The sequence below is a fragment of the Dromaius novaehollandiae genome, chromosome 30 (genome assembly GCF_036370855.1).
Source record: "Dromaius novaehollandiae isolate bDroNov1 chromosome 30, bDroNov1.hap1, whole genome shotgun sequence".
NCBI classification, from domain to species: domain Eukaryota; kingdom Metazoa; phylum Chordata; class Aves; order Casuariiformes; family Dromaiidae; genus Dromaius; species Dromaius novaehollandiae.
Genome location: NC_088128.1, coordinates 1266776 through 1284073, shown reverse-complemented (window position 1 = coordinate 1284073; position 17298 = coordinate 1266776). Strand labels below are relative to the sequence as shown.

General features: G+C 52.4%; 2 protein-coding genes across 2 annotated transcripts; both read left to right on the top strand.

The window, feature by feature from the left end:
* Nucleotides 1-5340: 5340 nt before the first annotated feature.
* Nucleotides 5341-6225, top strand: LOC135324007 (olfactory receptor 14A16-like; the record flags this gene model as incomplete). Its single annotated transcript, XM_064499439.1, has 1 exon — nt 5341-6225. A coding segment is annotated over one exon (885 nt), but the record flags the coding sequence as incomplete, so codon positions are not given.
* A 9809-nt stretch (nt 6226-16034) lies between these two features.
* LOC135324014 (olfactory receptor 14A16-like) lies at nt 16035-16994 on the top strand. Its single transcript, XM_064499448.1, has one exon. It carries the CDS (start codon nt 16035-16037, stop codon nt 16992-16994), a length of 960 nt encoding a protein of 319 aa, XP_064355518.1.
* The last annotated feature ends 304 nt before the right edge of the window (nt 16995-17298 follow it).

The window sequence follows — 17298 nt, the reverse complement described above, 5'->3', positions numbered from 1 at the left end:
TCAAAGTGAGGCTGAATGGCCTGTAGTTCCCCAGGTTGTCCTTTTCGCCTCTTTTGAAGATGGATGCAACATTTGCCTTTTCTCCAGTCATTGGGACCTCCCTGAGTCTCCACAACTTTCCAAGATAATCGAGAGGAACCTTACTAGATAGCAGCCAGCTCTCTCAGCACCCTTAGCTCCAGCCCATCCAATCCTGTAGACCTGTGTTCTTGCAAATCATTCCTGACTCAACCCTCAGGCACTGCTGGTTGTTTTTCTCCTTGGAAGTCCTGACTCTAAGCACAATGGCCTGGGACAGCTTGTTGGTGGAGGCTGAAGCAAAGGCATTAAGTTCCCCAGACCTATCTGCATCTGCTGATACCAGATTCCCTGTCCCATTCAGCCATGGGCTCACGTTTTCCTTGTTTATGCTTTTACTGTTTCGGAAGGAGTAGCAGATCATCTTTGTGCCTTTGACATCCCCTGAAAGCATCAATCCTAGAGGAGCTTTGGCTTTCCTAACTGCTTCTGCACTTTCCTGGACACAGTTTTAAAATTCCCCCTTTGCAGCCTCTCCCTTCTGCCCATTCCTGTGTGCTGCCTTTTTGTACTGTTGTTCAGTTGTGCTTTTAGCCAGCCTGTCTCCTGGGATGTCTGCTTGTTCTCCTGGGTATCAGTATGGGCCATTCTCAAGCTTGGAGGATGCTGTCCTTAAAGACCTGCCAGCTGTCCTGAGCTCCTTTGCCCTTCAGAGCTGCCTCCCGTGGGTTTCCTCAACCAGTCTCCCCAGCAGGCCCAGGTCTGCTCTTCTGACACCCAGAGTCTGGACTCTGCTACTCTTATTCCTCACTCCCCTCAGGAGCAGGAGCTCCACCACCTCGTGGCCCCTGAACGCAAGGCCGACACTGGTTGTCACATCCCTGGTCAGTTCTTCCTTGTTTGCAGGTTCCAGGTCCAGGAAGGTGTCACTGTTGATGACCTATCTGGATTAGCTGTGCTCAGAAGTTGTCCTCCACACCCTCCCGAATCCTCTTGTACTCTTTCTATCCTGCTGCATTGCCCTCCCAGGGAATGCCAGAGAGATTAAAGTCTCCCCATAGGAACCGGGGTCTGTGATCCACAGACTTCCTCAGGTTGCCTAGTGTTGCTTTTGTAGTTCTGCAGCAGCTTGTGCATCTCCCCTTCCTCTTGTTTTGTGGCCCAGGCTTTGGGCATTTGTGTGTATTTGGGCTGCAGAACCTCAGCTGTGGCACCAGGGCTGAGCGCAGCATTGTTGCTGTGAAACCTGTTCCGAATAACAAAAGACACCGTGTATGCAAAGGCCAAAGTTCAGCACAAAGACCTGCCAGCATAGATAGCAGATGGCAATGTAATGATGATATGAGGCACCCACTAAGGAAGCAAACCCTGCAGTACTCAAGGGCAGAGAGAAACAGAGCTGGGCCATGCAGCCATGTCAGGAGAGGTGTTTGGTGCCTGAGCTGTGTCTGTAGCATCTGTGCCCAAGGTGACTTTGCAGCACCTTGGGGCCTGTGATGGATGTGACCAGATGTCCAGGAAGGACAAGGTGCCCCTGAGAAAGGTGTCCCTGGGCCTGAACAGCCTGCGATCCAGCCATGCTGCAGCTGCATCATTAGCACAGTCCCTGTTCCTATCATTGGGAGTGAGAAAAGGCTTAGGGAGAGGAAAAAGAGCAGGGTGTGAGAGTCTAGGCATGTGCGTGGAGACCTTGGTGTGATGTGCCTTCCATCTTGGTGGCATGCTTGGATGTAGATGGCATGGACTTTGCCTAAAGGCAGCAGTCAGGATCCGTTGTCTGGGAACAGGTAGGAAACCCAAGATGCCCTGGGGCACTTGCCCAGCAACCACTCCAAGAGGGCATGGTCTTCCTTTAGATGCCATGCTGTAGCTGCTAGAAACATGGTGGTCCTGCTGGACACCCCATGCATTTGACAGCCCTGCAGGCCTCTTATCATTGCATGAAATCAAGTGTCTGCCCTGAATTACATTTGCAATGTTTGGAATCTGCATACAGTTCAGCTTCAGAGTGAGGGGAGCTCTTGCAGTAGTAGACATCATGTCATTTCAGATGGCCAAGGAGATTCTCCACCTGGCCCCTAGCTGATGCTCCAGAAGGATGCGGGTTTCCTAGTTGCTCCATCAAAGCAAGGGACACTGGTACACGTGTTGGACCACCTCTGGCACCTCAAATGTCTAAAAGTGTGTGTAAACAACTGGCGCCCACCCTTCATCTCCATTGATCACAGTGGGAGCATAGGAAAAGAGATTGCCTGCAGACACCCATGTTATGCACCCTAAAACCTGGGCAAGGGGAATCCCACCTCCTGTGAGCTTGTGGAGTGCACAGGAGGCTGAATGCCAGTCCATCCTAAGGGGCTTCTCAGTGGACATTAGATGTATTGATTTCTTCCTCTAAATCAGTCCCTGAAGCACAAGTCAATGAACTGGCTTCTTGTAGGTGTCCTGTCTTCTTCTGAGATGGGAGCAGGGCCTTCTAGAGTAGGACATTTCCACCTCTCTCAGATAACCATCCTCTGGTGAGAGCAACTGCAATCCTGAAATCAGTCTCTCTCCACTGTTTAGGGAGGGACCATCGGTGATTATTTTGGGCTGCTTCAGTGGACATTTCCCTTGGGTGACCCTGCTGCCTTTCAGGAGCTGTCAGCCCTGGAGCCCCAGGAACATCTCGAGGATGCACAGGGCACAGAGCAAGTCACATCTTCAGCTGGGCCTCTGCTCCTGAGCTGGGCCTGGCTCCTGGGACTGCAGGAGCCCATGGCAACCTGGCAGGTGCTGCAGAGAGACAGCTCTGTCCAGGAGCAGCTGCTCTTAAAGGAGCACCAAGACTCAGGGCACTGCTGGCAGGTGCCAGGATGAGATGAGCGACTCACAAGCTAAAGACAGTCAGGAACAGCAGGATGGCTTAGTGCTCACTGTGAGGAGAAATCTTCACCACCCTTGACACAGTAAGTCTCTGGCTGCAGGGCAATGCTGCTGTGGTTGCCAGAGGTTTCTTCTGCAGCTGGCACCTTCCATAGCTGATAGGGTCTGTCAGGGTGGCTCTGCCAGCTTCTCCTGTTTGGAGCAGGTGGTGCTTTAGAGTGAGATTCCTGCACCGTCAGATTGACAGGGCATCACAGCTACTTTCTACATGGGGTGGTGCAGGGGTGTGAAGCCAGGGAGGGCACCCAGGTCTGCCCAGTGTTGCGTTTCAGAGCAGTGTCCCTGCACCCCAGGGTGCTGTGTTCCCGGACAGTGACTCTGCTGCCTGCAAAGGTGAGCACTCAGCCTGCCCAGGGAACTCCCTATGGTGCTGCAGGGAGAAGCTGTGGGTGGAAGGAGCGAGCTACATCAGGGCAAGTTCATTCTCCTGTTGAGAGGGTGCTGCATGGGTCAGGGCTGCTGTCAGCTCCAGCTCACCCCCAGGACATTTTCTGAAGGGACTTTTCCAGAGGAAGGTATATGCTGGTCATACCTGCAAAGGGCAGAGCTTTCCTTCCTGAGTCTGTGCTTAATCTCCCCGTCCTTTCACAGGGCTGGAATGGAATCACAGTTGTTTAGTTCAGACAAGTAACTGCAACTACTGACCTGTTTCACTGAGAGATCAAAAAGTCTGCAAGGAATCTCAGCAAATCCCTTCAGCCACCCCTCTGCCTACATGCAGCACCACCATAATCTTTATTAGCCTCCTCAGGGTTGGTCTGAGCTGCTGCTTAGCACCTGCAAACCTGAAGGTATCTGCCCCTGGGACAGTGCCAGGCAGCAGCACTATGATGCATGAAAGGGAGGAAACTTCTCACAGGAAAGGCTGTGGGAGGGTGGATGTGGGCAATTCCCTGACAGTTTCTGCAATGCAGATGCCTTCCCCTGAGCCAGCCCCTGTGTCTCCTCTGCCACCCAGCAGAGCCTCTGCCCCCAAGGCCACAGCATCCAGGGCAGGAGTCACCTCCTTTGCAGTCCAGCCTCCAGGAGAGCAGATGTGTCTCTCCTGTGTGTGCCCATTTTACCACTGCCTGACAGAGTGGCTGAGAGCAAAACCTCCTCTGCAGGGGGATGTGCACAGCTGAGTAAGATGCAGACTTTCCTGCGTGCCCTGGATCTGGAGGTGTTTGCATGGGAGCGAGGGGTCCCAGACCCCTTCTAGCCTGTGGGTCTTTGGGCGATGCAGTCTGTAGGGCTGGGGAATGTGCCAAGTCTCCCTAAGGAGACATCTTCTTTTGGGCAATGCACTAACCCAAACACTTTTGCCCCTCAGCATTCTCTAGGAATGGAAAAAGCCAAGGATTTATATCCATTAAGTATATGTGCTCCATGTGTGGTGAGAAACTGCCCCCTCACCACACCCCCAAATGCATGTTGCTGTTTGCTATCGCCATGTAGCCAGTGTGGCAGAGCATCTGGTGAGAGCTAAGGGACTGGAGTTACAGATGAGTTTCAAATATGAAAAGCCAGTTTTGTTCTGGAGTCACACTTGTGGTTGGGCTGGGTACCAGGGCTACGCTTGTGTGCACACCCCGAACACTTCGGTCATTAGCTCCTTGCCTGGCCCAAGAATTTCCTGGCCAGTCATCTGCATAGATGGGAGAATAGGTTGTCCTGAGACAATGGACTGCCTTGAAACTAAGTGATTTTGACTGGACCTAGGCAATTAAGTATTTGACTGTTAGTTATGCAGCCCTGCAGGCGGGAATTACTGAAGGTTCTAGAAATTCCCCCGTGGCAAATCCTGCTGTGTCTAGTTCAATTTATATCCCAAAATGTGTTGATAAAGATCTTGGGTGGAGTGTCCCAAAGTGTCCTTACTGCAAAAGTGATCAGATTGTGCATAGCTAAGACATTTGTAAATAGTCAAATACAAAGTGTTCCTGCAATAATTGTCGCATACTCTGAGGTTAAGGTGTATCAATAGCAATGAATTATGCATGTGCTGGGTGGTCACGTGGGTCCCCAGCCAACTGGAATAGAGCTGAGCCAAATAGGAGTTCAGGAGTCTCAGCTAATCCAGCTGACAGCACTGCAAGGAGACACTGTCACTGCACAATGACTGATCATCTTGTTTTGATGATTTGATTCTGAATGTCTGTGTAACAAGCAGGGCTGACTCCTCTGGAGCCCATGGACAGAGGACCCTGCTCCTCATGGCAGACTCAGAAAGCACAGACCAGAGCAGAAGTAGAGGAGGTGAAGGAAGGTCCTCCTGGTAAGGAGAAAGGAAATGTGGGGAGTTGCTGTGAGAAATGCTGTGGGTTTTGTTCCAAGTCAGTCCTAACTTGTCAATGTCTTTTCCTCCCTGGACATTCTCCCACAGCCCAGAGGCAGCAAATGTCCAACAGCAGCTCCCTGAATGAGTTCCTCCTTCTGGGGTTTGCAGACACACGGGAGCTGCAGCTCTTGCACTTCTTGATCTTCCTGGGCATCTACCTGGCTGCCCTCTTGGGCAACGGCCTCATCATCACAGCCATAGCCTGTGACCACCGCCTCCACACCCCCATGTATTTCTTCCTCCTCAACCTCTCCCTCCTCGACCTCGGCTCCATCTCCACCACTGTCCCCAAATCCATGGCCAATTCCCTGTGGGACACCAGGGCCATTTCCTACGCAGGATGTGCTGCTCAAGTCTTCCTGTTTGTCTTCTCATTAACAGGAGAGTTTTCTCTCCTCACTGTCATGGCCTATGACCGCTTCATTGCCATCTGCAGACCCCTGCACTACGGGACCCTCATGGGCAGCAGAGCTTGTGTCAAAATGGCAGCAGCTGTCTGGGCCAGTGGTTTTCTCTATGCTGTGCTGCACACTGCTAACACATTTTCAATATCACTCTGCCAAGGCAATGTTGTAGAGCAGTTTTTCTGTGAGATTCCACAGATCCTCAAGCTCTCCTGCTCAGATGCCTACCTCAGGGAAGTTGGGGTTAGTGTGGTTACTACCTGTTTAGTCTTTGGGTGTTTCATTTTCATTGTGGTGTCCTATGTGCAGATCTTCACTGCTGTGCTGAGGATCCCCTCTGAGCAGGGCCGGCACAAAGCCTTTTCCATGTGCCTCCCGCACCTGGCCGTGGTCTCCTTGTTTGTCAGCACTGCAATGTTTGCCTACCTGAAGCCCCCCTCCCTCTCCTCCCCAGCTCTGGATCTGGTGGTGGCTGTTCTGTACTCGGTGGTGCCTCCAGCAGTGAACCCCCTCATCTACAGCATGAGGAACAAGGAGCTCAAGGAGGCACTGAAGAAACTGATTCAAGAGGTACTAGTTCAGCAGCAATGAGCTGCCCATCCCTCTTCACAGGTGGTTTCTAATTTTCTCAGACAACTCTTGTGCTTTGGGCATTGTATCTGTGGTAATCATGCTTGTACAGAAGTGTTTGAATTCATCCCTCTTCCCCAGCAGCAGGAAGACCCCAGTCTGTCTGCCTGAGAGGCCTTCTGTAAATGTTTCTATCACTGTGTCAGAGCTGGCTTCTCTCTAATAAAAGGGAATTTCCTCAGTGCTGTGCTAGAAGGTTGGACTCTTCTTCCAAAGCTGGAGAGAAGAATTTGCTCAAGGACTTTCACCATGAAAGGACCTGTTGGTTTTCCAGGGCTCTCCGTTGGCTCAAGACAATGAGCTCATGGGGTGCTGTGTTAGGGAATGAGGGCTGGATTCAGCTCTCACTTGTGGGTGCCCAGTGCTCCTGGAGGTGCTGAATGGTCAAGCAATATTTGCCTGGGACTGTCTCGCTATGACAGGGCTGGTGACAGATGCCCACAGTGGGGACTCTGCAGGCAGAGGGAAGGGCGCCTGGAGAGTGGTTCATGTCACCTTCATTGAAAAACCCTGGGCTGCATCTCAGGACATTTGAAATGTCCTGTGATTGCTCAGAGCATCATCCATGGCCACAGACCCCTTGGTAGGGGGTGGTCAGGTGCAAAGATGCCCGTCCAGCTGGGTCTGCTTCTCACCCCAACCACCACGGCCAGTGCAGAGTCACCCCGTGGCCCTGGGGCACCACAGCCCGCTCGCTCTGCAGAGCAGCACCGCCAGCTCGGGGCCCTGCGGGGAGCACAGGGGAGGCTCCAGGAGTGGCCAGGCAGGCCAGCACTGATGCCCTCCCTGGGGTGAGGACACACACCGGTGGGGTTGTGGGGCAGAGCCAGGTCTCGTGGAGGGGAAGCAAGACATGCCGGGTGCAGGAGAGTGGAGGCCATTTGCAGCCCTGGCTGCACACCCCAGGTTTATGGGTGAGTCTTGCTGTGCGGCCAGCTCGTTCCTGCTGGGCTCAGTGCCTGTATGGAGGGGAAGAGCCAGGCCTAGGCAGCCTCTCTTCTGCCCCAGACCCCAGAGGGCCCTGGGGATGGCTGTGTGCTAACCCCTGCGTGGGACATCGCCAGGGCTGGGCAAGGTGCAGAAACTGTGGAGGCTGCCAAAGCAGGAGGACTGTGGGGGGACGGGGCACCGAAGGCTGTCGCAGGGACTGTGCCAGGGGGATATTGGCCTGGCCTGTGAGCTCTTGTTCTTGCTCCAGCTGTGCTGGAGCCAAGGCCAAGGACCAAGGGATCCCTGAGGCAAAGCTGTGCTCCTTGGGGAGCTGCCCTGAGCACCACAACAGGCAGAGCACGCTCCTTGTGTGTCCCCGTCCTGCTGGGAGGGTGGCATGGGCACAACCCCTCACTGCAGCCCCCACTGGCCCCTGCTGACCTGCCCCTGCCAACCTGTCACCACCCCCATGCTGCCTCCTCCTCTGTCCCTCTTCTCCACACCGCAGGGACCAGTGATGCAGCAGGAGCTGGCACAGCCCCACAGCCGCTGCCCGGCCCCTGGCCCTCCCCTCCTGCCTGCCAAACATTACATCCATCTTCAAGAAGGACAGGAAAGAGGATCTGGGCAGTGATGGGCTGGTCAGCGTCACCTCAGTCCCTGTGAAGCCAATCTTCCTGGAGCTCGTTCCAGCCACATGAAGGGGTGAGGAACAGCCAGCACGAAGTCATCGAGGGCAAATTGTGCCTGACCAATCTGGCTGCCTTCTGTGATGGGATGACTGGCTGTGTGGACAAGGGGGGTGCAGTGCATGCACTCCTTGAATGCAGGAAGGCCTTTGATATGGTCTTCCATAACTTCTTTGTAGCCAAACTGGGGAGAGGTGGGATGGAGGAGTAAGCAATGGAGGGTGCAGGAAATGAGCTGGAGGCCGCCTGGCTCAAAGGGTGGAGAACAGTGGTACAAAGCCAAGGAGTCTTGAAAGACTTGGGGATTTGGCTGACAGAAACTTCATGGCATTGTACAAGGAGAAATGGCAGGTCCTCTATCAGAGGGGGCAGAACAGCCTGTGCATCAGGTTAGGCTGGGACTTGACCCGGAGAGGAGTGACCTGATCTGGAGAAGTTTTCCCATTTCCCATGCATTTTGCCCAGCTGTTCTTCTCGCTGAACCTAACCTGAGCCTAGGGAAAGCCATTTCTCCTGCCTGGGCCTCTTTTGGGCCTTGGGCTTTTCAGTGTCCCCTCAAAGCGGTGCTTCTTGCCTGGGAGTCGCTAAAGCCGCTGGCAACCTGGACATACCCAGCTGCCACCCAAGCACCTGGACCCCTGGATCTCCCACGTTTTTGACCCTGGGCATCTCAGGACATGTCCACACACAACAGTGCTGCTGTCCAGGCTCCGGTGCAGAGCCTGTAAGGCAGTGCCCTGCCTCAGAACCTGCATTTTGGCTCATTCAGAAGTTTGTGAGGTGACCAGCTCCCTGCTCTGCAGCTGCTGAAGCTTGAGAATGTCCCTACAACAAGTCTTCCTCCACTTCCTAGTCTTGGCACAGTCCTGGGGTGACTCTTGCAGAAGGGAGACTCCATCCCCCTTGAATGCTGTCAGAGATGGGGCTTTCCAAGTCACTGCCAAAGGAAGGACTCCTTTACTTCTTTGGGTTCCTTATCCAGCCTGTGGCACCCCCTCTGTGATGCCGTGAGCCCAGCTGTGCACCCTGAGGTCTCTGCCCTTTCTCTGCCCTGTCTCCTGGGTGTCTCCCCAAAGTCTTGCCAATGTACCATGGCCATGGGAAGTGTTGCTTTAGAGAGCTCCCTTGAAGCTATGACATGTTGTGGAGCTGAAGACCTCACGGAGGCTTGTCTGGGATGTGGTCATGCCCCCACACCCCCTCCTGCTCCTGGTCCAAGGGCCCAGGAAGGTCCCAGGATTGAGAGCAGGGGGGTTTGGTGTGGGTGGGATGGGTTTCCCTTGACATGCCTGAGTCCTGCCTGGGTTGCTCTGAGTGCCCAGGAAAATCCCTCTTCTCCAGGGACTTGCATAGAGTGTTTTCCAGACTTTTGTACAGAAACACAGCCTGGCCCAAGATGCCCAAGAGCAGCACAGCCCCCAGCATGGTGCAGGACCCCCAGCAGCTGTATGGCTCTCTCCTCTTTTTCCACATGTCCTGATCACATTAACAATTTCTAACATCCCCTTTACAGCACACTCTCTGGACATTGTAACATTGCAACTCCTTCCATTGCTCTTTGTTCATTCCCATACCACACTGCTGATTAGTGTGTTGGGGAGTTTAAAGCTTGCTCCCTCTTTCAGTAGTTTGTTCCTCTGGGCAAGTCCTTCATTCTGTTTCTATCTAGCATTTCCTATCTATTCAAAAGATTTCTACTCAGGTTATCCCTTGTGGAAAGGGGACTTCATTGGAGGTGGGTTGGACTTAGCATGCAGTTGAGAAGTGTAATTATTTGTAGGAAACTGTATCATGCTTTTTTTTTTTTTTTTTTTTTTTGCTTGCAATTAAGAAAAATTCTTCTGTGTCTATTTGCAGCTCGTTCTCTAAGGCAAGCAGGTGGGAACTGGGGCATATGAGCTTCAACATTCAGTTACAGAATTCAGCGGAAAAAGGTGTGACTTTAACAGGAGTGATGCAAGTCCCAGGTGGCTGATGAGGGAAATGGGAGAGGTGGGGAGATGGGGAGGAAGAGTGTCCATACAGTGTGTGACCTCTGGGACACTGCTTTTCCTGCATGTGCGCACTTCATTAGGAGACACTCTGGATCTATGTCATTTGGAGAATGTTGCTGTCACTTATTCTGAAAGCTGGAAAAGAATACTAATCATAAAAACCTTAAAGAGCAGAAATACCTTTACACTATGTTCTAACTGAAGTCACTACCTTTCAGCTACACTGCTGAAACCAATTAGCCGTACATTACTTGAAGAAAATTATAGAGAGAGACGTGGTTCATTGGGGCTTTTTGCATTGTAGTGAGCCCTATGGTGTATTTGGTGCTGAGTCCATGAACCTCAGCTATGGCTAGGAGATTGAGCAAAGTGTTCAGGTCAAAGTCAGAAACAAATCCCAAACTGTTACAGAGTGTTAACAGATCCCACTGAGGGCCATTAGCAGCAAAGACTCACTGGGGGCTGATTAGAGCAGAAAATTGTAATCACCGATTACAGGTAGGCGAAGGAAATGTGCAGGTGGCGCTGACATCATGTTAACCCTTGATGTGTTTTTCAAGCAAAATGTCCAAGCATGGACACTGAGAGCCTGGGAAGGGAGATCCTTTCCCCCATGTGTTTTCCATGGCTCTTCCTGGGGGCAGTGTGCAGGTCAGGGTGTGCAGTGTTGAATGCAGGACAGTGACATGAGACCTGCTGGGCTCCCCAGGGGACAAGGGGACAGTGAGGCCCTGGTGTCTACTCACAGGCCTCGGTGGCAGAGACAACAACCATAGGGGACAAAGACATCAGGTCTGTCGGAGGCTTTCAGCCTGTTTCAGGCAGTTGGCCTTCCTTGCTGCCTGGGCACACTGCTGTCTGACTAACTTGCATACTAACTGCTATGCAAGTATACTGAGGGAGAAAGTGTCAAAAGCCTTCTTAAAGTCAAGGTAACTGATGTTCACTGTTGTCTGTTCCTCCACAAACACAGTGCTTTTAGCACAGAAGGCCGTGAGGTTGGTGAGGCATCATTTCCTATGAGTAAGTCTATGCTGGCTGTTCCCAGTCACCTTCTTCTCCTTTGTTTACCTAGAAATGGGATTGGAGAAGACTCGGTCCATGACACTCTCCTGACCAAAGTGAGGCTGAATGGCCTGTAGTTCCCCAGGTTGTCCTTGCGGCCTTTTTTGAAGATGGATGCAACATTTGCCTTTCTCCAGTCATTGGGTCCTCCACGAGTCTCCACAGCTTTCCAAGATGATAAAGAGAGGCCTTGCTAGATAGGTCAGCTCTCTCAGTACCCTTAGCTGCAGCCCATCCAATCCCGTAGACCTGTGTTCTTGCAAATAACTGCTGACTCAACTCTCAGGCACTGCTGGTTCTTTTTCTCCTTGGAAATCCTGAACTCTAAGCAAAATGGCCTGGGAGACCTTGTTGGTGGAGGCTTCCCTACTTCCCTGGACAATATTTCTGAATTCCCCCTTTGCAGGGTCTCCCTGCTGCCCATTCCTGTGTGCTGCCTTTTTGTACTAGAGCTCAGTCGAGAGATCCGTGTTTAGCCACCCTGTTTCCTGAGATGCCTGCCTGTTCTCCTGGGTATCAGTACGTGCCATTCTCGAGCTTGGAAGATGCTGCCTTAAAGACCTGCCAGCTTTTCCTGAGCTCCTTTGCGCTTTGAAGCTGATTCCCATGGTATTCCTCCACCATTCCTCCCCCCAGTAGGCCCAAGTCTGCTCCTCTGACATCCAGAGTCTGGACTCTGCTGCTCTTCTTCCTCACTTTTCTCAGCAGCAGGAGCTCCACTACCTCGTGGCCACTGCAGGCAAGGCTGACACTGATTATCACATCCTTGGTCAATAGTTCTTTGTTTGCAGGTTCCAGGTCCAAGAAAGTGTCACCCTTCTTGACCTGCCTGGCTTAGCTGTGCTCAGAAGTTGTCCTCCACACCCTCCAGAATCCTCCTGGACTGTTTGCACCCTGCTGCATTGCCCTCCCAATGAATGCCAGGGGGATTAAAGTCCCCCTAAAAGAAGCAGGTTCTGTGATCCACAGACTTCCTCAGGTTGCTTAAAGATTTGCAGTTCTGTGACAGCTTGTGCATTTCCACTTCCCCTTGTTTGTGCTGCAGGCTTTGTGCATTTGTGTATATTTGGGCTGCAGAACCTCAGCTGTGGCACCAGGGCTGAGTGCAGACCTGTCACAGTGAAACCTGTTCCCCAGCGCCAAGGACACCACGTATGCAAATGCCCAACTTCAGCCCAGAGACCTGCTGGTGTAGATAGCAGATGGCGAGGTAATGATGATGTGAGGCACCCACTAAGAGAGCAAAGCCTGCAGTAGCCAAGGCCAGAGAGAAAGAGAGCTGGGCCATGCAGCCATGACAGGGGAAGTGTTTGGTTCCTGAGCTGACTCTGCAGCATCTTGAGGCCTGTGACAGAGGTGACAGGATGTCCAGGAAGGGCAAGTTGCCCCTGAGGAGGTCCCTGGGCCTGAACAGCCTGCAATCTAGCCATGCTGCAGCTGCATCATTAGCACGGTCCCTGTTCATATCACTGGAAATCAGAAAAGGTTTAGGAAGAGGAGAACTAGCAGGGTTTGAGAGTGTAGGCATATGTGTGAATACCTTGATGTGATGTGCCTTCCATCTTTGCAGCATGCTCGGATGTAGATGGCATGGACTTTGCCTAAAGGCAGTGGTGGGGATCCATTGTTTGGGAACAGGTAGGAAACCCGAGATGCTTTGGGGTGTTTGTCCAGCAATCACTCCAAACAGGCATGATTTTCCTGTCGGTCCTGTGCTGTATCAGCTGGAAACATGGTGGTTGTGCCAGACACCCCATGCATCTGATGTGGCTCTGCAAGCCTATTGTCATTGCATTAGATCAAGTGTCTGCATTGAATTACAGTAGTTGAATTACATTTTCTCCACCTGGCCCCCAGCTGATGCTCTAGAAGGACTTGGGTCTCATAGTTGCTGCGTCAGAGCAAGCAGACACTTACACATTTCTTGGACCGCCTCTGGCACCACAAATGTCAGAAGATGTTTGTGTGCGAACAACTGACTCCCGCTCTCCATCTCCATTGATCACAGTGGGAGCTTAGACAAGGAGATTGCCTGCAGATACCCGTTTTGTACACACCAAAACTTGGACAAGGAGAATCGCACCTCCTATGAGTTTGTGGAGTGCATGGGAGGGAACTGAATCCCAGTTCATCTCAAGGGCTTCTCAGTGGGCATTAGATGCATTGATTAACTCCTCTAAATCAGCCCCTGAAGCACAAGTCAATGAACTGACTCTCATCCCTGTCTATGTGTCCTGATGGGAGCAGGCCCTTCCCGAGTGGGACATTACCACCTCTCAGATAACCGTCTTCTGATGAGACCAACTGCAATGCTGGACTCGGTCTCTCTCCACTGTTTAGAGAGGGACCATCAGTAATTATTTTAGTCCACTTCAGTGGACATTTTCCAAGGGTGACTCTGCTGCCTTTCTGGTGATATCAGCCCTGGAGCCCCAGGAACATCTCGAGGGTGTGCAGGGGACAGAGAAAGTCACATCTTCAGCTGAGCTTCTGCTCCTGAGCTGGGCCTGGCTCCTGGGACTGCAGCAGCCCATGGCAACCTGGCAGGTGCTGCAGAGAGACAGCTCTGTCCAGGAGCAGCTGCTCTTAAAGGAGCAGCAAGACTCAGGGCACTGCCTGCAGGTGCCAGGGTGAGATGAGCTGCCCAAATGATAAAGACAGTCAGGAACAGGAGGATGGCTGAGAGCTCACTATGAGCAGAAATCTTCACCACCCTTGACACAGTAAGTCTCCGGCTGCAGGCAATGCTGCTGTGGTTCCTGGCAGTTTCTTCTGCAGCTGGCACCTTCCACAGCTGATAGGGTCTGTCAGGGTGGCTCTGCCAGCTTCTCCTGTTTGAAGCAGGTGGTGCTTTAGAGCAGGGATTCCCAGCTGTCAGATTGACAGTGCATCATGGCTACCTTCTTGAGGGGATGGTGCATGGGTGTGAAGCTGGGGTGTGCACCTAGGTCTGCCCAGGGCTGTAATTCAGAGCAGTGTCCCTGCACCCCAGGGTGCTGCGTGCCTGGAGCAGTGACTCTGCCGCCTGCGAGGGTCAGCACTCAGCCTGCCTGGGGAGCTCCTCAAGACACTGCAGGGAGAAGCTCTGGGTGGGAGGATCAAAGGGCAGGTTCATTCTCCCGTTGAGAGGGTGCTGCATAGGTCAGGGCTGCTCACAGCTCCAGCTCATGCACAGGACATTTCTGAGGGGACTTTGCAAAAGGAAGGTGAAGGCCGGTGTTTACTGAAAGAAAAGGCAATTCCCTGAGATGGTGCTTTGAGTTTCCTTCCACCTGGCAAGGGGAAAATGGAAATGGAGCTGTCAGGTTTGGACATGCGGCTGAGACTCATTAACTCACCTGCACATAGAGGGATGCCCCTGGACAGTGCCCTGCTGCTGGGAGGTTTCTGCAGGACACACCAGAGAACTCTGGGGGAGGCTTTGGCATTGCATGACTGACCATGACTTGCTCATCTCTCTCCTCCCATGATGTTTCTGTTAGCAATTCTCTACCATTCCCTGCCCATCCCTGCTGCCTGGAGCTGTTTCTGCCAAGAGCTTTTTCTCTGTCCCAAAGTTTTTTCCCAGTCGGTTGTCACAGACCCCCCCACCTCTGTGTTCTGTGATGTACAGAACCCGCCTGGGTCAGGGCCCTGGCCAGGGCCATCTCTGTGCTTGCAGGTCCTGAGGAGCAGGTCAGAGAAGCCCTGATGAGGCCATACAGGTGATGCTGGTGCTGTCTGCAGGCTGAGGTGGGGTGAAGGGACTTGCTGAGGTTTCTCACAGACTTTTTGCTCTGTCTCTCTCTTAAGAGAGAGAGAAATGACTCTTACTGAGCTGTCTCCCTCTTAAGGAGAGCCCATCTTTAGGACCCTTGCCTGTTTCTCTGGGGTGTCCTGTCAAGCTGCCCTGCAGAAGAGCACAGCTTCCCTGGAGCATTTCTGTGGTATCTGAGAGTCCTTGGTCTGCTCCTGTGAGTCAGACACCTTGTCACCCTCATCACTCCCTCCATCTCTGGGCTGAGAGAGAATTTGGAAATCTTCCCTTTCTAACTGAAGTCCTCTGCTCCCAGCTCAGTCCAGTTTCTTTCTTAGAGGAACGTGTGAATGTGTTTGTCCTTTATCTGAGTGAGGTGCAAGTGCAGGGCAGCGAGGGGCAAGACTCACTGACAGACCAGATCCCAGGACTGTACAAAGTCACAGTGAGCCCTTTTTTTCTCCTCGGGTGCACAAGTGCTCATGCTGAGAGCAACTGAAATGCCAGAGATTTCCAGCCCATCCAAGAATGCTCCCACAGTGTAATGGAGGCATCTAAAATCTAAATGAATATATAATCAGACTCCTCTGCTGCAGGTTATTTTCTGGAGGTAATAGGTGTCAAAACATTGAACAGCCCTTCCATATAAGGGGTGGACATAATTGGCTGCAGGCTGAGTGCATCAGAGCCAGCCCCTTGCCATTCCCACTACAGTGCCTGGAGAAAGAGCACAGATGGTTAATTGGCATGAGGAGATGGTTTATCTCACTGGAAGGGGGACATCTAGAAAAAGTCAGGTCAGCCCCTGCCTTCCCTTGGCTGTTCCTCTCCCTTGCTAGGGTGGGAGCTGGTGTGACTGATCCAGATACAGACACCTCTGTTCAAGAGGGCAAGACTTGGGGGGATGAATCCCTCACAAGGGTCTTCTCTTTCAGACACAGCTGCCATGAGTGCTGCAGTCAGCTCTCGTTGTGGTAAATAGAGAATATTCCCCCTGGGTCACAGGACCAAGCCCCCTCCACCCAGCTCACGGTGCCCATTCCTGGGTATCCCCCCAAATACCTGGGGCTGTTTGACATGTCCATTTACAGCTATGGCAAAGCAGAACCGACTCCTCTGGAGCTACGGGCAGAAGCCCCTGCTGCACATGACACACTCAGCCAGTGCAAACCAGAGCCCCAGAAAGGGAGCTGAAAAGGTAAAGGACAAAGCAAATGTGGGGGTTTCTATGAGAAACAGAATGGGTTTGGCTCACAAAAGCCTGATCTAACTTGTCAATGTCTTTTCTTCTTTGGACAGGCCTCCTGTGCCCCAAGCGACCATATGTCCAATTGCAGCTCCGTCAATGGGTTCCTCCTCCTGGCATTTGCAGACACACGGGAGCTGCAGCTCTTGCACTTCTCCCTCTTCCTGGGCATCTACCTGGCTGCCCTCCTGGGCAACGGCCTCATCATCACAGCCGTAGCCTGCGACCACCACCTCCACACCCCCATGTACTTCTTCCTCCTCAACCTCTCCCTCCTCGACCTTGGCTCCATCTCCACCACTGTCCCCAAATCCATGGCCAATTCTCTCTGGAACACCAGGGCTATTTCCTACTCAGGATGTGCTGCTCAGCTCTTCCTGTTTTTCTTTTCGGTTGGAGCTGAGTATTCTCTTCTCACTGTCATGGCCTATGACCGCTACATTGCCATCTGCAGACCCCTGCACTACAGCACACTCATGGACAGCAGAGCTTGTGTCAAAATGGCAGCAGGTGCCTGGGCCAGTGGTTTTCTCTATGCTGCCCTGCACACTGCTAACACATTTTCCATACCACTCTGCCAAGGCAATGTTGTGGACCAGTTCTTCTGTGAAATCCCCCAGATCCTCAAGCTCTCCTGCTCAGACTCCTACCTCAGGGAAAGTGGGGTTCTTGTGGTTAGTATGTGTTTAGTCTTTGGGTGTTTCGTTTTCATTGTGGTGTCCTACGTGCAGATCTTCACTGCTGTGCTGAGGATCCCCTCTGAGCAGGGCCGGCACAAAGCCTTTTCCATGTGCCTCCCGCACCTGGCCGTGGTCTCCCTGTTCATCAGCACTGTCATCTTTGCCTACCTGAAGCCCCCCTCCCTCTCCTCCCCATCTCTGGATCTGGTGGTGGCTGTTCTGTACTCGGTGATGCCTCCAGCAGTGAACCCCCTCATCTACAGCATGAGGAACAAGGAGCTCAAGGAGGCACTGAGGAAACTGATTTCATGGACATTTTTCAGCAGTGGTAACATTGCCATTTCTCTCCACAAATGACTCCCATGGTATCCCATTTCAGGACTGAGCATTTTTTGTTCACTTTTTAGTGTTTGTATTGTTACTATTATTAGTAATATTTGTACTCATGTTGCTGCACAAATGCTTGGGTGCATTTCACCTTTAATGAGCCTGCTCTGTCTCACCTGGTGTCCATGTAAAATTGTGTCCAACACTTGGTCAGAGCTGACTCCCTCACAGTATCTCTGAAATAAAGTAGGTTCTTCCTGGTGCAGTGCTTGAAGGCTGGCCCTTCTTCCAAAGCTGGTGTCAAGAATAGGCCCAAGGAAGTCATGACCAAAAG

Coding starts and splice junctions, on each gene's coding strand:
- LOC135324014 (XM_064499448.1), top strand. CDS start 16,035: ATGTCCAATTGCAGCTCCGTCAATGGGTTCCTCCTCCTGGCATTTGCA.